Source organism: Caretta caretta, chromosome 3, assembly GCF_965140235.1.
Source record: "Caretta caretta isolate rCarCar2 chromosome 3, rCarCar1.hap1, whole genome shotgun sequence".
NCBI classification, from domain to species: Eukaryota; Metazoa; Chordata; order Testudines; family Cheloniidae; genus Caretta; species Caretta caretta.
The window spans coordinates 7,086,944-7,107,523 of NC_134208.1; the positions used below are offsets into that span (position 1 = coordinate 7,086,944).

The following is a 20,580-nucleotide window of genomic DNA, read 5'->3' on the forward strand; positions in this document are numbered from 1 at the left end:
TTGTATGGGATCTCAACTTACCCATGAGCAATTCACCCATCTATTAGTGTTTTGCATGTTGGTTGTATGGGATCTCAAGTTACAAAACTATCCTTCCGTCTGCATAACTGTTAGATATTTTTAGCACACTGTGTATAATGAATTCTTCACAAAGCAGAACTTAACAGAGCCACAACACACCTTTGTTTTAATTCCCTGCAGGAATGACCTATTAATGCTAAACTCTGAGCATGGCGCCGTATTCTCAGCCATGGGCAAGCTGATCTAATTAACTCCCCATCCCAGATAAGCACCCAATTTTTTCAACCCCTATAGAGAGCTATTGGCTAGGCCTAGCAGCTCTGGAATAAAAGTCTTCTTAAACTGTACTAGGGTCTTAAATTGACCCCTGATTTCCAATTTATGAGAGCTACATCCAGGGGTGACTTTCCAGGGGTTGCTCTACAAAATTTTGGGAATGCTGCAAATTTATTGATGCCTCTTAGGCAGCCCACTCTCCTGGAAAGTCACCTCCTCTGGCTTCTTCCGGTTGTAGAGTTCAATCCTCCATTACTCTAGCAGGATGCACAACTCTCTTATTGTAGCCCAAGCTCTATATTACTCTTGAGGAACTGCCACCTTTCTCAGAACAATCTTGCCCCCCCCCCCCCTTTTTTATATTTTTTTACTCTTCTCACTCACTGTTTCCATTGTTCAATGCTGTTTTCTCTCTAATGCCACTTCTGCTTTTTTGCTTCCTTTAGACAGCACCTCCTTTGCTGAGCAGACAACTCTCAGTTAGCTCTGGCCACATATTTCAGGCAGATGGCTTTAATTCTCTTCACAAATCAGATCCTTCCTTTCAGTTCAAATACGTTCTCACCTAGGCATTAATTTTGTCTGTAGTGAACCTTTGATCATTCCTCAGTAGCTTCATTTGCTATAAAAGTGCTCCTATTGCCCCAGATTCTCCTGCTAGTAAGCAGACATGGGCAAATGATTTAGCACTGTCAGCCCTTTACAGTAGCCAATATGTCTCTTTATCAATTAGTAAAAACATAAGAACCACTTTGGCAATTGCATCCACTTCATGCCAAGAAAAGAGCTTTTTGTCAGTCCCATACCATCACACTTCACTATATTTCATGTTACACAGATCTAGTTAGCACAGCCCCCACCTTCCCCTCTGCAGCACAAAGTGTAGGTCATTTGCTAGGATCACTGTGGTATATCTCACTTACTTCCCTGTCACAGAAAGGCCGCAGGCATTGGTTCCGTTGGTCATAGTCAGTGTTTAAGGCCAGAAGAGACCACCAGATCAGCTAGGCCAGAGGTTTTCACCCTTATTCCATTTGCGGACCCCTAAAAAATTTTGAATTGAGGTGCAGACCCCTTTGGAAATTTTAGACATAGTGGACCACAGGTTGAAAACCACTGATATAGACTGACCTCCTGACTATCCCAGACCACTGGCATCCACACACTAAACTCAACAGGTCTCGTCTGTTCTCTGCCATGGCACGCAACAGTTTAGCCTCCTGAAGGCTGTAATACTCAAGTCTAATTCTGGTTGTTGGAGTTGGCGTGGAAGCGGCTGGGTGGCGTTTATTGGCATGTGTTATACAGATGGTCAGACTAAATGATCTGGTTGCTCCTGATGCCCTCAAAATGGGACTATTTAATGCTGTTGCATTTTAATGGCCCACTACAATTCACTGCTTTGCACTCAGTATTCATTCTTCCTGCCTTTAACTCTTGTTTTCTCATGCCTTGGCTGGGAGGAGGAAGTTTACTAGCACACATCTAAGAACGCTGATGCCAGAAAGGGCTAGCAAGTCTTCAGCACCCCTGGCAGTTAACAAGACAACCTGTCTAACCGGTGACTTAGGTCAGTGTGGTTGAAAGTGAAGTTTTCTCCCAAAGCAGACTGCTTTCAACTTGCTCAGTTGAACGATGGCTTCTCAGTCATACTGTGTTCCCCCACAATGCTACTCAGGCTAAGTGGAAAGAATGAAATAACTACACAGAGGTGGGCAGGCATCAGTATGGCACCTTTATACCAGTATTAAGACGTTGCTCACTATGGCTCTGATTCATGCAAAGCACTTAAGCGCATGCTTCAGTTGCTTTAATTTCAGTGGGACTTAAGCATGTGCTTAAGTGCGTTGCTGATAGGGCTAGGATTCCCATGCTTAAGGGATAAGCTGAACAGGGGGACAAAAGTGGGCTACCCGCAGCTTTAGCGAGGGATAATCTAGCCTTGGAACAACCTGATTGGGACTGTGTTTTCCTACTATTCTGTATTTTACTTTCTTAGTTAGCAATTAATTAAAACGACCTCAGATTTCAAATACGAAAAGACTGGTGGTGTTACTGATTGTAATAGAGCACCTACTTCCAGGAGAAGAGGTCCCAGAGATTCCTTTTCGATCACTCCTTGGCTGCTGGATGAGATGTCAGACTTCTGGACGTCATCATCAGCTGTTTTCTCTGCAGTAAGGGAAAGGACATGTTTTAGTTGAAAAGAACCAACTTTTTACCACTGAAAAGCTACTGATTAGCAACAAAACATTGACTATTGTTTAATATCCATTGTCCCAGTGAAGCAACAAACTGAAAGCACTGAAGTGACTTCCGTATTTTGATCTGTGCCCCTTTCACTGTATAGAAGGGGAAGCAATGTGAGAAAAGAAAACGCCATTTCCAATTGTAGGAAAATGTCTGTATTAGCTAGATCACCCCATCCTCTCCTCCCTGGGTTCAGAGGAAATTGAGGAACCACTCACACCATTTTAAAGAGGACTGAAAAACATCAAGCTTTTGAAAGAGGACTAGTCAGCTCAGCCTTAGTATGGGCTAAAATGTTTGAGCAAATAATTGACCTGTAAGATCTGACAACATCTCGATGAGCAATCGGCAGCAGGAGTTCACAAAGAACAGACTGTGCCGGAAGAAACCAGATAGCCTGCTTTGACACAAGCAGCACAGGCTCAGAAGACAAAGACGTAGCTATGATGTATAGGTGGCCTGATTTGCAGAAGTGCCAAGCGCCTGGGACGGAGTTGAATGGGAGCTGCCGGTACCCAGCACCTCTAGAAAGCAGGCCACTAGGTTTGAGTAAAGTTTTCAACATAGCCCTGCGTGAGAGAGAGAAAAGTCAGAGCTGTGTGTGAGAGTTTTATTTTGAGTATTATGGCTCAGTTTAAAATCTGGGTGGCAGACCTCATTACTGAACTAGACTCCAAGGATGCTAGCTGCTTTACAAGCCAATAATCAGACAAGAGCCTTACTCCAAAGAGTTTATCGTCTGTTATCAGACAATGGGGGGGGGGGTGGAATGGGACAAGGCAAGTGACTACAGTAAGTCAGCCACGAAAGTGAGGTGGTTTCAAGTTTATTTGGTTACTCTCCCCTGGCACTCTCGTCACAACCCCTGTGGCTGAGTCAGGAGCTGACTGGCCTTGGGAATGAAGGGAGTTTTGAGGAGGGGTTTGAAAGAGGAGAGTATGGAGATGGATCAGAAGGATTATTTTGTGATTAAGGCACTGGACTGGAATCAGGAGCGCTGGGTTCAATTCTTGGCACTGCCTCATACTCCCTGCGTGAGCAGTGCCACATGTGGATAATAGCACCTCCCTATTTCACAGGGGAGTTGTGAGGATAAATACTGTAAATGATGGTGAGGTGCTCAGACACTACAGTGATGGAGGCCATATAAGCTCTAGCTCCATAGTCAGGGAGGAGATGTTCCAGGCTAGGGAACTACCAGGAGCAGGAGTACGAAACTACGAGGATGGCTAGTCATGTGGCTTGAGTGCAATAGAGAAGAGAACAGAGAGGCAGGTGGGAGTTAGACTGGGTATGGCTTTGAAGAAGGCACAAGGAGCTCTCATGTAAGGTAGAGGGCCAAGGGAAGCCAGTGAAGGGGCAAAGAGAGGGATGAGAAATGGTAAGGTTCCAAGTTGGGAAGAAGTTAGTTAGTTGCACCTTATCTACAGGTCTGATCCCTAAAGCCTGAATGCTCCCCAGAGGGCTAGGTGTCAATGGATGTCAGAGCTGGTGTCAAAGCAGATGGTGGGACAAGGCCTCAAATGCACAGACCACGCCCAATTAGAAAGGACTGTATAGATGGAAAGTACAGAGAGACCAACAATATTCAGAAAAGCAGAAGAGTCTCAAAGTAGGCAAATGGCAAATTAGCTACACGTCTCCAACAGCAAGGCTCTGCTGTTGGATTCCTTTGCTAGGGACTCAAAGAATGTTGGGATACTTATCAGAAACATTCAAGAATAGACCAGATTAAAGACATAGGAGTTTAGTACAGAGACATATCCCAGACATGGACTAACTAGGTATCCTAGGAGGTCCTTCCCAAATCCACCATCTATAATCCCCATAAGGAGTGGGATGAGAACTTTATGGAACAGACATCTCACCCTTTACAATCCCGGTTCCCTCAGTTGTTCACACAGCTGTAATACAGTCTCATGATAAAGAACTTGGTTACCAATGGGACACTCCAGACAGGCATCCAAAACCTATTCTAACCCCCTTACCCCTTTCCGTGAGCTATAAAAAACTTTGAATAGATCTAGTGTAAAATCCCTAAATAGATCTCAAGTTTTGATTAGGGTGGAATAATTTTCCATGCAACAGAAGCAAGAAAGGGACACTGGCTTTGTCCAAGACAGTAATACCTAGAAGGGACAACTGTACTTTACTTAGCAATAGCATTACTTTGTTCTTCCGGTGCTATTTAGCAAATGGAAGAAAGGGACATTTTAGATTGTAAACTTTTGGGGGCAGGGAGTGTCTTTGCTCTTGTAGCTCTTCCTGGTGGAAGTCAGAGAATTCACATCCTCCCATGTGCATCACAATCACTAGACACTGGTTGCTGTGCATCTTCTTTGGAACTTGCACTAAGGATTCTGGGATTCGTTTAGAGCATCACTGCTACATTTCAATGGAAAGAATAAAGGACAATTTTTTAAAAGGGTAGAACACAGGTGGGGGAAATCGACGGCTGCATAAGAAGCAAAATAGAGACTGGGAGTCTTGGAACATCAGGGGGACAAATAATTTGGAAGGGCAAGCTGCAGACATGCATGCCTCCTTCACCAGCACAATTTACTGTTGCTCATTGCAATTTATGAATAGCTACTAATCAAAAGAACTCCTTGTGGCTATCAGAAAACGACTCTAAATACAGAATCTCTCTGGTGTCACAATCCCTTCCTCAGTGACTCTTCTATCAAATTTGCATCATTTGCAAGATTCTCCCCAAGTGCCAGAGTTGCAAACTCTGCCTGACAGCTGAAAACAAAGCTATGTTCTTTCTGCATCATCACCAACCTTCAGCAACGATAAAAATCCTGGGATCATGATTCAGCTGGCAATTTGGTGGATGATGTGCGAGGTACAATAGGATACAGCCTGCCTCTCTGCAGTTAGGCTGGCTCTGCAGTGCAGGAAGGAGTAAAAATACTTGCTTTTGCCAGGCAACTAAGCAGATATAGCTCAGAAAAAACCTAGGGCCCAATCCCATGCAGTGCTGGCATTGGAAGGAACAGGATCAGCCCCCTCAGGAACAGACATGCATAGTAACCAGGTATTTTTCTATGGCTACTTTAAAGCAAAACTCCCTAGACCAATTCCACTGTATTCTGTGTACTGTGCTCACTCCACTGATAGGGAAGCCTCTTTTCCCACAGAACCTAAAGATTAGCATCCTCAGCAAAGACTTGATTCTGCAGACCTTCTGTGTGCAGAACTCCCATTGACTTCAGTGGGAGTCCTGAATACAGCAGTCTTGCAGGATCAAGCCTGAGTTCTGAAAAATGCTGGAGTGAGAATCACAGACAATAGACCTAGAAGAATGGCCTTGGGGGTAAGGAACTGGACTGGAACTTGGGATAGCTAGGTGAATTCCTGGCTCTGACACGTACTCCTTTGTGATGAGATCAATCTATACATATTTGAGATGCTCAACTGCTGTTGTAACCAGGGCCATAAAAGTACCTGTATAGATGAGAACATAAGAATGGCCATATTGGGTCAGACCGATGATCCATCCAGCCCAGTATCCTGTCTTCCAACAGCAGCCGGTGCCAGATGCTTCCAAGGGAATGAACAGAACAGGGCAATTTATCAAATGACCCATCCCTGTTGTCCATTCCCAGCTTTTGGCTAGCACAGATGGACGGACAGAAGAAACCTATTTGGCCCATCCAATCCATCTCTAGGAGCCAATGGAGAAACCTTCCCTACAGCATATTTTCTAGAGTTTTGTTCCATCTCTTGTAAAATTCCCAAGCTATAGGACTTCCCCCACTTCCTTAGGAGACTACTCCACAGTCTAACACATCTCCACTGAGCAACACTGACATTCTCAACATAACAGGCCACAAGCATCTGTATGCTCTCTGCTCCGACATTCATCTCCACGCTATCCTGGCACTGAACAGAGGATTATTTCCATGACTTGTCTGTAAGCAAAAGCTAAATTGCATTTACAGTTTTTTGGGGAAGTGTCTAATTCAACCCAACATTTACCACAAGCATCAAATTAATACTGTGATTCACTTGTGCTTTGATCTAATGATATGAATGAAGAGCAATTCCAGAAACTTACAGATGTGTCCTTTCACATACACATATTCCCCATACCCTCCTCATTATAGAATTTTTTATAGGATCCTCTGAGCAAATATTTTCCTGCTTTGTTCTCTTAACTCAAACCTCACCTGTAAGACAATTTTTTAGGAGGAACAGATGTGGAATTGCCAGTTGCTCAACACTCATTCATAATCAATGGCATTCTTAGGAGACTCAGCATATTCCAGTGGATAGAGCACGGGACTGGGACTCGAGACCTGGGTTCTGTTCCTAGTTCTGCCACTGACCTCCATGCCTCTGTTGCCCATCCCACCCTTTGTCTGTCTTGTATTTCAATAGCAGTTTATCTGGGAGGTACTGTCACTATGGTTTGTACAGCACCTGGCACAACTTGTGTCAGATCTTGGCTGTGACCTGTAGGTGCAACTTGAATACAAATAATAAATCAATAATAGTAATGTAGGATCAATGATAAGACAACACTGATTCCTGCCTGCATTCCAGACAACAGCTTCCATCGCTCGGATGCAACGACATGACATGTGGAACTGACCATTGTGGGTGACCCAGTAAAAAAAAATCAGATCACCTTCCCCTCCCGATAGCCTGTGAAAGGCAGACCCACTTCCAGAAACAAAGCCCTCTCTGAGCACAGAAAGTGTCCAAGAGATCAGGCAAAGCCTTTTAAATAACTATCTCAAATTTCAAAACAACATGGAAGGAGAAAAGATTAACATTCGAACGCTCTAGCACATGCTGGGCCTAGTTTTCAGAAAAAAGCCACCATGCCGGTACATGCATGCCTTGCATTCTACCTCGCCACACCGTACTCCTCAAATGCAGGCTCCCACCCAATCGCCTCATTCTTCCAGTCCCTCCTCCTCAGGGCAGCAGCCTTCCAGTCTTGATCCACCTTTCTAAGCAGGGCTACTACCTATACACAAAAAACTCCCAAAGGGTGATCTGTTTGCCTTCTTGGACTATCAGCTTCTTGGGGGGCAAGGAGCTTCTCTCTTACATATTCTGTACAGCAACATGCGCATTGGCAGTGCATCACAACCAGCCACACCCCCACGGAGACACTTGGGCACCAAAACAAGTATCCACACACTACCGGTATGTCTACATGGCCTATGGCAACTAACTCAGGCTTGGGCTTTAGAGCTCCCGGGGTCCCAGAGTCCAGGCTGAAGCCTGAGCCCAAATGTCTACACTGCAGTTTTATAGCCCTGCAACCCAAGCCTGCTGACATGGGCCAGCCACGGGTGTTTTATTGCAGGGCAGACATACTCTCAAGGGCCCATTTTATGCACATAGGTAGGATTCCTTCACAAAATTTAGGTGGGCACTGGGCACCTTTGGAAAAGCTGATCCTGCCTTAGTGCGGGGGAATGGACGAGACCTGCATTTCTGTGATTCTATAAAAACCAGCCGTACGGTATGTGCCGTCTCAATGCTTTTGTGACTTCACCATTAGAAAACAAATACTTCATCCTTAGAGAGGAATGTTAAGTTTAAGACCTTGTTGGTGGCCTTGTGTGTACAGTGTGGGACTGCAAGCCAGAAGACCTGAACAATGAGCATTCCTGGCTTTGCCATAGACTCCCTGTGTGACCTTGAGCAAGTCACTTCATCTTTCTGAGTCCCAATTCCTTATGTGTCAAGTGCGGAATATCAAACTTCATTCCTCCCACTCTTTGCTGCTGCCTTATCTATCTAGACTGTAAGCTCCCTGGAGCACGGGCTCTCACTATGCATATGTCTAGCTCAACAAAGCCCCAGTCTCAGGTTAGTGCCTCAAGGAGCTATTGTAATACCAATAATATTTAAAACATTTCCATAGCGTCTGCTGACTGAAGATCTCAAAGCGTTTTACAAGGGTTGCCGAATTTACCATGAAAACAAACATGGGGGTGTGGGATGCATCATCTCCTCCATTTTACAGGGGAGAACCAAGGCAGAGAGAGAAGTGATCTGCCCAAGGTCTCTCAAGCAGCCTGTGGCAGAGCCAGAACCTCTTAATACTGAACAGCATGAGAGATGTTTTTTCCACTCCTAACTAATTCATATACTTAGGGGTAATGTGCTGGCTTCCAAATCTAATCCTTTAACTGCGTTGTGGAATCCTCCCACTTTAGCAAAATAGTTTCATACGCCAGTTCCAAGCCTATTATTCAAAAGGATTAGCTGACAGAACGAGGCACCATTTTGCCATCTCAACTGTGTGCAGGCTTTTTCCTTCCCTAGTTTGGAGTCATCAGGCATTCTTGGGTGTCTCAGCTAAAGTAGAAGTATCAATTAAAGCACCTGCTCACCTTTTCCAGGGTGGCATACACAGAATTCTTCCAATCGAAGTGTCAGTGCATCCCAACCAAGCACTTAAGTTAATGGGCTTAAATGCAAAATTTCATTAAATGCAGTTCTTTAGCTTTTCATCTCGAGAAGCCTCGCAGATATGAAAGGAATACATTAGAACAAACCCCTGGTTTTCACCTTAACCCATTAGTCTCATTCCCCTCTCCTGTTCGCATTACACTAAAATCACTGACAGCTCTGCTGTTTTGAGAAATGTTCTGGTGACAGGCAGAAACCTCACCTACATTTTGCAGTGGAGGGCACCAAAATGTTCCCCTACAGCTGCTTGTCCTCGAGTTCCACCTGACTCTTTTGGTGATTATTTACATTGTGGTAGCACACAGGGCCCCAGTCATGAAGAAGGATCCCACTGTGCTAGGCGCTGTACAATCATGACACAAAAATGGTCCCTGCTGCAAAGAGCCCACAATCTAAGTATTAAAAAAAGAGACAAGAGGTAGATACAGACAGACACCGGGAGCACAAGAAAGCTATGAGGCAATACTGGTCAGCATAAAAAGCAGTAGCCACAGCACACCAATAATACTGAGTAATTTAGGATTCAGTTAATCAGTAATTACAGTAAAAGACATCCTAGGTGCCATCTACACTACAAAGATCAGCCAACGCTGCTGAGGGGAACACCTGGGACCAGCAGCACCAGCTGCCGGGGACCACGGCTTCTCCGGTCAGTTGGCCAGGGACCACAGCTGGGGCCAGCAGACTTGACTGCTCCAGCCGTCTGGGGATTGCTGCCGGGACCAGCAGACCGCTGCTGCTCCAGCCACCCTGGGGTTGCTGCTGGGGACTGTCGGAGCAATGGCTGGTGTGGCTGTCCCCGGGGCCGCTGCAGCAGCGACTGAAGTGGCTGTTCTGGGGGCCAGCTGCTTGGGTGGCCCTGGGGTCAGCCACACTGGCTCCTGCAGAAGTCATGGAGGTCGCAGAAAGCCACGGAATCTGTGACTTCGGTGACCTCCGTGACAGACATAGAGCCCTAATGATGGTGTCCAGAGTGAATGGGGTCAGGATCCTCAGAGAGGCCAAAGCTAGCCCTGAATCTGGCCAGGCACTGCAAGAGGGAATGGATGCTTGGATGCTGTAATGCATGCCAGGCGGGGAGGAGATCAGCACACATGCTCAAAGGAAGAGAGAGCAGAGCAAGTCAGTGGGAACAGATTTTCCACAGTGGATGGGGAACTTTTCCACACGACCAGACAGAGCACCCCAGGCACCTTCAGTGTTCCCAGCCAGGTTGTTCTCCTCTCACATCCCGTCACAACTGAGGCTCTGTCTCACCTATGCTGCGTTTGATGCAGTGGAAAAGGGGCACAGTATCAACTCCAGCATTCAGCAATGGAAAGGGAGCAGGAGCCTACTGAAATAAAAATAAACATTCCTGGCTAGGTGCCACTCTTCAAGGGCTGACAACGAGATGGCAATCTGCTGCAACAGCATGGTGCAACCAAATGGGGTGGGGGAATGAGTGAACAACAAACTAGGGCAATATCTGGTGTGAGGATGGGCAGCAGTCTTAACTATGGCATTTCCCCCTGGATTTTAGGAAAGGTAAGTGCTTGAGTCCTCCTTTTGTTATGAGGATCCTGTGCTTATATCATCAGATCTCTATTACATAGCTCCTCTCCTGTAACCAGAATTTGATAGATGAGTTGAGAGCAGTGAGGCTGTTATTTTACTAAACAGCAGTTTTGGATGATCAAATAGAAAGGTGTGAGGCATTTATAAATGGAGGAAGGGGAAGAACACAACACTTTCCCCTTTCTGTGGCTTCTTTTCAGTTCACCAAAAGAGACAGTACATTGCAGTCAGTCTTAGGAACTGGGTTAGACCCTCTGCATTGAGAGGTCTGCCTCAAAAAACATTACATATGAAAAAATAAGCAAAGGAAGCGGGTTCACTTGCCCGTAGAGTTAGGTCATTGTCAGAAGCCTGCTTCCTTCCAGGTAGACACATCAGTGGATAGGGCTGAGTTTATGTACTTGTCTGAATTCCCAGCATGATCATCCTGATCAGACTCAATCAGCCTTGTGATCACCCTCCCCCTGCGTGATTAATGAGGGGGTGGGACTGATCTAGAAGAGAAGCCTAAAGAGCCAAAGGCTAAGCACCAACGGGAAGCTAGCAAACAAGGGAGGTTGAGAAGGAGTTTGTAAGAGGGAGTTGTAATATAATCACTATGATTAGGAAGGGCTGCATCGCCAGTGGCAACACTGCTCCTGTCTCCTTCACCTGCATGTGGATCCAGACAAAGAACCTGATCCTGGATGCCTCTACCCAGATCTTGGTGTGGATTTGAAAAGATTGTGGCCTGCATTCCCACTCTCAGAAAGCCAGGCTTGGGGGAGCAGGTTTAAAACAAACAAAAGGAAGTATTTTTTCACACAACACACAATCAACTTGTGGAACTCCTTGCCAGAGGATGTTGTGAAGGCCAAGACCATAACAGGGGTCAAAAAAGAACTAGATAAATTCATGGAGGATAGGATCATCAATGGCTATTAGCCAGGATGGGCAGGAATGGTGTCCCTAGCCTCTGTTTACCAGAAGCTGATAGTAGGGGGGAATCACTTGATGATTACCTGTTCTGTTCATTCCCTCTGGGGCACCTGGCATTGGCCATTATCAGAAGACAATACACTGGGCTAGATGGACCTTTGGTCTGATCCAGTATGGTCTTTCCTATGTTCTTATTGGAACATTAGTTGATGTTATTAACTCTCTCACTCTGGGTCACCTGGCATTGGCTGCAGTCTGAAGATAAGATACTGGACTAGATGGACCTTTGGTCTGACCCAGTATGGCCGTACTTTTGACCATCCAGTGTGAAATGTGCCTGCTGGTGGAATCTCTCAGGAAGCAGGCGGGAGAGCTGCAGGAGGAAGTGGCTAGGCTGAAGAGCATCCATGCCCATGAGGAATTCACTGAGAGTACTCATATGGAGATGTCCAAGGCTGAGGAAGCTATCCAGCTAGAGAGGACTGCTGTCACGCCACCAGGGGAGGAGGATATGGCTCTGTCACACAGGGAGGTCACTGGCTGCTGGTTACCACAGTGATGAAGAACCGTTATGATGCCCTGGCAACAAGAGATGAGGAATCACCCCCAAAGGTGGAGGAGAAGAAGCCATGTACCCCCAAGGCTGGGAGGATTGCAGCCACCACTCCCAGGAGGAAACAGAGTAATGGTGGTTGGTGACTCTATTCTGAGGGGGACGGAGGCACCCATCTGTCACCCTGACATAGCATCCCAGGAGGTATGCTGTCTGCCAGGGGCCTGTCTCCGAGGCATTAGGGTGGGATTGTCGAAGATCATCCAGCTCTCTGACTGCTACCCCATGCTACTCATCCATGTGGACAATAATGATGCTGCGAGGTATGACCCTGAGCAGATCAGAAGTGACTACAGGGCTCTGGAAGTAAGGGTGAGGGAGATGGGGTGCAAATGGTGCTCTCTTTGATTCTTCTGGTCAAGGGTAGGGGCTCAGGCAGAGACAGAAGCTTCCTGGAGGTGAATGCCTGGCTGGGTGATGATGTTGCCAGGAGGGTTCGGATTCCTTGACCATGGGATGTTGTTCTGGGAAGGACTGGTAAGCAGAGACGGGGTCCACCTATCAAGGAAGAGGAAGAGCATATTTGGATACAGACTGGCTAACCTAGTGAGGAGGGCTTTAAACTAGGTTCAACAGGGGCAGGTGACCAAAGCCCACAGGTAAGTCAAAAACATGGAGAGCCAGGAGAAGGGTCAGAATCTTGGGGGAGCATGGGCTGTTATAGCAGAGATAAGGGAGAGACAAGACAGAACTGGGGAGGGGGGAGAGAAGGGGGGAGAGAGAATCAAATCAGTATCTTAGATGTCTGTATACTAATGCGAGAAGTATGGGGAATAAGCAGGAAGAAATTGAAAGCTAGTTAATAAACAACTATGAAATATGCATAACTGGAACATTGGTATAGAAGGGTACAGCTTGCTCAGGAAAGAGGCAGGAAAAAAAGGGAGGAGGTGTTGCGTTATATATTAAAAATGCATACACTTGGACTGAGATTGAGATGGAAATAGGAGACAAACTCATTGAAAGTCTCTGGGAAAAAGGGGTAAAAAAATAAGGGTGATGTCATGGTGGGGTCTACTACAGACCACCTAACCAGGAAGAAGAGATGGATGAGTTTTTTTTAAACAACTAACAAAATCATCAAAAGCACAGGACTTGGTGGTGATAGGGGACTTTAACTACCCAGACATCTGTTGGGAAAATAACATGCCAGGGCACAGATCATCAGACAAGTTCTTGGAATGTATTGGAGACAATATTTTATTTCAGAAGGTGTAGAAAGCTACTAGGGGAGAGGCTGTTCTAGATTTGATTTTGACAAACAGGAAGGATCTGGTTGAGAATTTGAAAGTATAAAGCAGCTAAGATGAATGTGATCATAAAATGATAGGGGCAGGAAGTGGTAGATGTGGTATATCTTGACGTTAGTAAGGCTTTTTATATGGTCTTGAGTGACCTTCTCATAAACAAACTAGGGAAATACAACTTAGATGGAGCTACTATAAAGTGGGTACATAACTGGTTGGAAAACCATTCCCAGAGAGTATTTATCAGTGGTTCACAGTCAAGCTAGATGGGCATATTGAGTGGGGTCCCGCAGGGATGGATCCTGGGTCTGGTTCTGTTCAATATCTTCATCAATTATTTAGATAACGGCATAGACAATATCAAGCTGGGAGGGGTTGCAAGTGCTTTGGAGGACAGGATTAAAATTCAAAATGATCTGGACAAACTGGAGAAATGGTCTGAAGTAAATAGGATGAAATTCAGTAAGGACAAATGCAAAGTACTCCACTTTGGAAGGAACAATCAGTTGCACACATACAAAATGGGAAATGACTGCCTAGGTAGGAGTACTGCAGAAAGGGATCTGGGGGTCATAGTGGATCACAAGCTAAACAGGAGTCAACAGTGTAACACTATTACAAAAAAAAAATCATTCTGGGATGTATTAGCAAGAGTGTTGTAAGCAAGACATAAGAAGTAATTCTTCTGCTCTACTCCACGCTGACTAGGCCTCAAGTGGAGTATTGTGTCCAGTTCTGGGTGCCACATTTCAGGAAAGATGTGGACAAATTGCAGAAAGTCCAGAGCAGAGCAAGAAAAACTATTAAAGGTCTAGAAAACATGACCTATGAGGAAAGATTTTAAAAAATGGGTTTGTTTAGTCTTCAGAAGAGAAGATTGAGAGGGGACATGATAACAGTTTTCAAGTACATAAAAGGTTGTTACAAGGAGGAGGGAGAAAAAAATGTTCTCCTTACCCTCTAAGGCTAGGACAAGCAGCAATGGGCTTAAATTGCTGCAAGGGTGGTTTAGGTTGGACATTAGGAAAAACTCCCTGTCAGGATAATTAAGCACTAGAATAACTTGCCAAGGGAGCTTGTGAAATCTCCACCACTGGAGATTTTTAAGAGCTGGGGGTTAGACAAACACCTGTCAGGGATGGTCTAGGTAATACTTAGTCCTGCCATGAGTGCAGGGGACTGGACTAGATGACCTCTCAAGATCTCTTCCAGTCCTACGATTCTATGACTTGCCCTCAGTCAGGACTTCAACACGGCTGACAGGAAGGACTACATTTCTAAGCAAACCTACCCCCTCACTGTCACAGAGAATTACCCCAAGTCCCTCTCGACGAGAGTATTCCAGCCCAGGCTACTAATGGAAATACAGCCTGGGGCCCTAAGGACAAGGTCAACAGCATGGGCTTTGTCAAACTCCAGACTGCTACCTGAGACCAGATCTCCTGTCTCACGGTTATTTTTAAAAGGCACACCTAGAAAGGGGAATTACTCATTCTGGAGGGCTCTCCTCACATGCCACTCTGTTACAGTAATCCAGCTGGTGACCACAACACAAATTGGGTTGTTCACATTTAACACTGCAAACGATCACGACAGCCACCAATATTAGGGCTATTTTTATTTTCACACTGTTTCTTCTCATGGATTTGACTCTCTTCTTTCTCTTTTGTCTCACCGTTCTCTGTCTTCATCTGCTAGACTGAGTTTCTATATGGCTCCTATCCCCATGGTATGAAAATGCCTCCTCTTTTTTAATCTCTTGAGCTCTCCATTCTCTTTTGGTCTTTTCATCTGTTTTGTCTTCTTTTGCTCTCCGTGGGATCATCAGTATTTTACACATCCGAGGGCTACAGAGAGACACTGACTAGGATCCTGTATAATAGGACTAAGTTTGTCTCCCTCTGCATCAAGGGCTTTGCACATGGAGCCATTGGCAGAGAGAAATTCAGGCATCTTAAAATTGAAAAGGGAAAGTTTTCTATGAAAGTAGAAATATGCATAGCAAATATTACCGGAGATTCTCATGGGAACATCATCATAGGTCTGCCCAGAGGTCAAGTAAAGATAGTCAGCCAACAACAAACACGGTGGGGGACCAGGAAGCATGCTCAGCAGTCAGCAGAGGATGTATTACCACCACAAGGGCAGCACAAGTCAACCAGGGAACAGGCATCTAAAAGGGCTTACCAAAGAATAGTGTTTTACTACCGCTTTAGACGTCAAATGTAGCAAAACAATGCAAGGAAAGTTAATCAGATTCTGAAGAATTTCCTGAAAATGACTTTTACTTCTTTGCAATGACAAATGTTGCAAAATTTGCAAAACATTTTCAGCTCCATCATGAAATGTATGTAGGGGGGAAAGTCAATTTGCCTATATTCTCTCTCCTTCCTCTTTATTACTGCTATCACAGAAATGCCCAGAATCCTACTGTGTTAAGCACTATACAAACTTATAGCTAAGTAGAGCAAACAGGCATCTGGATTCAAAGAGAGCAGAGAAGCAATGATGTTTGAGCAGGAAAATGGCAGAATGTGAGGAGGTCAGAGTTAATTTGTGGTGGAGGAAGTCTGGCATGACCATGGAACTCTCTCCAGAGGAACTCAATGGCCTAGGAGCAGAGGCGGAGCAAGCAGATGTTGGGCATGAATGGATTGGATGTTGCAGGGGGAACGGGGAGGCAAGAGTGGTGGAGAACCTGGAGAGGGAGTCAACAACAAGCTGATGCACGAGAGGCTAGAAGCGGGTGATCAGAGTGACTGAGAAGTGGAGGACGCATGGTCCAACGGTTAAGGTGCTAACCTGGGTCTCAGGAGACCTGGCTTCAATTCCTGTCTCTGCCACAGACGCCCTGTCTAACCTTGGTCAAGTCACACAGGGTATGTGTTTACACTGCAATCAGAGGTATGGCTGCAACTCGGGTAGGCATATCCATGCTAGCCTTTATCTAACTCAAAATAGCAGTGAAGACAAAGAGGCACAGACCCTGTTGATAGCCACACAAGCACATACCCAAGCTCCCAGTCAAACTTGTACCGTCTGTGCTGCTGTATCTTAGCTGCTATTTTTAGCCACACTAGCTCGGTTAAAGCTAGAGTGGGTATGCCTACCCCAATCAAATCTTCAGCTGCATTGTATACAGCCCCTTAGTCTCTCTGTATCTTAGCTCCCCCTCTGTGACATGGGGATGATAATAGAGCTGGTTGAAATTATTTGTTCAAAACATTTTTTCAATGAAATGTTTTTTGTTAAAACAAATTTCTGCAGGAAGTATTCATTTTCAACAAAATTTCCAAGTGGTTATTTTGACAAATTGAAACATTTCTGCCATAAACCAAAAATTTTCAATTTGCAGCTATGATTTTTTGTTTTCTAGTTGCTGAAAACTGACAAATGTTTGGTTTTCAGTCTTTCATTGAAAACGCTAAAACTTTTGAGTGGAAATGTTGATTTCTTAAAGTTTTGCGGGAACAAAAAAGTGTCCTGTTTAGGCAATAGTACTTCCTGCCTCCCACAGGGTCTGTGAGGATAAATACATAAAGAACTGTACAGTAATAGTACAGGACTGGGGGCCAAGACAGACAGACGCATAACGGAGCTCATGAGACAGGAAACCTCAGAAAGACCAGGTGGAGAGACCAGGGTGCAGGAAGATGAAGTGGTGGCCGGAGAGAAGGCATGGGCCTGAAGCACAATCCCTTCCTGAGTTCCCTTTGAAGTCAGTTCTACATGGACTCCTACGAAAGGCTGTACCTATCCAGCACAATACAGCTCCTAAATGATCTTTCTACTTTTGAAGCAACTGGGAAGGTGACAGAATATATATCTGCAGTTTCCCTAATGCGGAGATTTGATTTTTAGTTAATTAAAATCAGATGTAATAGACTCTGGTGCGCCCATCGATCGAAAGCTTGACAGAAAGCCATGCCATTAATTAGTCCCCAACATGGAATTCATTAATCCAGTAAATCCAACAGGAAAGAACAACCAGCATAAAAATAAGCCATCCGAGAGAAGGTTTTCTGTGTGCACCAAGTGCAGTTCTCATAAGATGGTTTAAATGGCAATGAGATGAAATACCAAAAACTGCAAGCAGCCTGGGAGAACAGCTTGTCAGCATAAAAGGCAGCTTGAGACTTTAAATGATACATAAACACGTGAGATTGATATGGGAAAAGGAGTGGGGGGAGGAATGTTTTACCTCTATATTTCAGGTGCCATCCAGCCACCCAGAAGGGAACATCCAGGGAGGAGAGTTTCCAGTTGCTTCTCTGAGCTACCCAGACAAGGTAGAAGGAAGGGATGGACCAACTTCCTTTCATGAGCCACTGCCCAAAACATGGTGCTGATTGCCCAGTCAGTTTGGGAGCTGGGCCTCCAGCCCCCCTTCTAAACTGTCTACGTTCAGCCTCCTCCCAGCTGTTCAAATGGGAGAACTACGCCTCTCCTCGTTCACCACTGACTGGTAGGAATGGGAGGAGTCAGACTGGTAAACTGTGTATGAAGGCAGTGAAAGGATATGGCCAGCTGGTGACAAGCATCAGGTGATGGGAGATGGCAGAGGACCTGGTCCTTTCCTAAGTCTAGGCTTTGGAGCAAGGGATATGGTGTGGAGCCCCACTTTAAGAGCTGGGCTCAGAAAGCCATTTGCAGTGCATAATAACGTTATTGAACCTACTTACTTATGTACAGTGCTACATAATCTTCTGTTCTAGTACATGGAGTTTCTTATATTAATTACCTATGTATACATACATATCTCCTTTACATCACCCTGTAAAAAGCCCAGGAAATGAAACTATCTGTACTGCTCTCTTCACTGTGGTTGGAATTTCAATTAGTAGGAATTCCAGCCAATAACCTTTAACTAAGAGCAAGGACGCTAACGAAGCCTTGGAGATTCAGACACCCCCGCAGGGCCTTTTCAGTGACTTTCCTTTTTGCTTAACTAGGTAACCTTCTTTTTCTCTAACCCACATTTGTTCACATCCTGATTACAGGACCTGGTCCAACTCCCAAATAAAGTCAAACATAAAACTCTCACTGACTTCAACTGGGAGCCGGGAACAAAGGACAAGGAAGAGCTAGATTGTCCTGCCTGGTCTGCAGAGCACGTCTGTCCAGATCACAGAATTGCCACTTAGTTCAGTGTGACCGGCATTCTGGGTTAGAATAGGTGGGGAAACTGTAAGTCACGACTGACATGTGCTGGCAGAACTATTTGTGCAAAGAAGCACCTGCCTACACACCGCAGCACCCAGATATTCCAGTGATAGGGTACTAGGAACACGCAGCACAGAAAAGCACTGCTCTGTGTTATCACTCCTTCACCTTCTGAGTACCAGATTCTCATAAAATATTACATGGAAGTGAACAGCTCAGAGGTTGAGAATTTTTTGATCTTTTACTCCAGGAGGTGGGTAGCAATTTGATCTATGAATTAAAACAATATACGGGAAGCTTACTATATATGAGGCACAGAACTGGAAATACCTATGCAAGGAATAAAGGGCGAGATCCTCTGCTGTTGTAAATCGATAGAGCTACACTGACGTCAACGGAACTAAACCAAGTTTACATCACCTGAGGATGTGGCTCATCTTTTCCAAGCCTTTCAGCATTTCTGATTAACAGTTTGCAGTACTGCCAACATGAAGCATTCAGAAATCATGAGTCAGGCCCCCCCAGAATAATGAGATTGGCTTCAACATCATGAAATTTAAAAACTAGTGCATTTGGGGGGGCTTTTTATTTGTTTTTAAGCTGTCAGAGGTCATGTTTTTCAAAGTTTTATCTACAATCATGCAGGCTAGACACCTTTTTTTTAAATGAAGTGTGGGATCCTGATGTAATCACATGACTCCAGCTGCTGGGGTTTTCAGAAAACCACCACGTGTCACAAGGCTGGCACTCATTTCTAATTTTCTACCTTTGTTACATGAAAACTGTCACAGGGGGATCCCCTTTATGGGGGTTGGGGCTCAGCTGCATCTATGCCCAACTTAGCTCATCTCTCTGGGAGCAGGAAATCAGTGACAAAGGATTAGGAGACTAAGATCAGGCCTTCTGAGAAAATAAGAACTAGTAGTTCAGAGGGAGGCCAGGCAGACTCCAGGGACCGCAGACCTGGAAATCAGTGCTCTACCATTAGCAGGAGGCAGTCAGGAGGCGTGAGAGCCTAGAAAGAAGCCAGGGAAGAAGCCAGAGCAATTTGGACTACAGGAGGTAGACAGCTCAGTTGTTTAGGGTTCCCCAGGGTCAGCAACCTAGATAAAGAGTGGGCACGGGAACCCCCTACATTGGCACCTGGAGAGGGGATGCAGCAAACCCTGTTCTAAGGGGAAAGACGGACAGACTGTTGGTTATTCCAGAAGTGGTGTAATGGTTTTGGACTTACCCAGAGGACTCAGTCACAGCAAACAACTGAAACTAAGGGGAAACTGAAGCAGAGGCAGAGCCCAATGCTGAGTACAGAGGGTCCTTGCTACATGCTGTGTAACTGGCCCCTGAAACCAAAGGGAGCTAAGGAACAATTGGCATTGCAGGCTTGCTCCCAACTAGTAGAGAACTTTCTATACTCACAGTGCCCCATCCAAGCCCCTCCCTGGTTACCGTGTGTAGGAATTACACAAGTTGTATAATGTTGTTTAGGATTGCTATAGGAAAAGGAATACGAACAGGTTTATTCATCTCCATTCAGCTACACGCAGCCTCACAGCTGTCGATCCCTGTTGACTGCAGCTTGCAAACAGGCAGTGGGGCAAGTAGGGCGGTACGGTACGGCACGCCATACCAGGAAGCTATTTATAGCCGGTATGGCGTATCGGAAAGACACAGGAGGAGCTGGGCAGCCCCACGCCAGCAGCTCCTCTGGCCCAACTGTCCCGCCCCTAGCCCTTCCATGCAGCTGCACGCCTGCGTCTCCTGTCCGGGGTCTGTACAGCAGCTCCACCGGAGGACAGGGCTGGGGGCGGGGCTGGAGGAGCTGCCAGCGTGGGGCCGCCTGGCAGTCCCACTTTCTGCTCCTTTCGCTGCTGCCTTTCCTGGGAGAGCCTTGTGGTTCAGGGCTCTCCCGGGAACTGCAGTGGCGAAAGGAGCATAACCCCACACCGGCAGCTCCTCTGGCCTGGCTGTACCGCTCCCAGCCCCGCCCCCAGCCCTGTCCTCTGGAGGGGCTGCTTTACAGACCCTGGACAGGACACAGGAAAGCCTGGGCGCCGGGCTGGGGGCAGTTCAGCCGTGCCAGAGGAGCAGCCA

The 20,580-nt window shown here is 45.8% G+C and overlaps 1 protein-coding gene across 12 annotated transcripts in view; it reads right to left on the reverse strand.

Annotated features, from left to right (window-relative positions):
* NCOA1 (nuclear receptor coactivator 1) overlaps positions 1-20,580 on the reverse strand; it is a 361,163-nt gene that overhangs the window by 89,251 nt on the left and 251,332 nt on the right. For all 12 annotated transcript variants that reach the window (XM_075126310.1, XM_075126309.1, XM_075126305.1 and 9 more), the window contains one exon: positions 2,375-2,469. In XM_075126310.1, the coding sequence (XP_074982411.1) occupies positions 2,375-2,469 (95 nt within the window). The remainder of the gene's footprint in view (positions 1-2,374; positions 2,470-20,580) is intronic.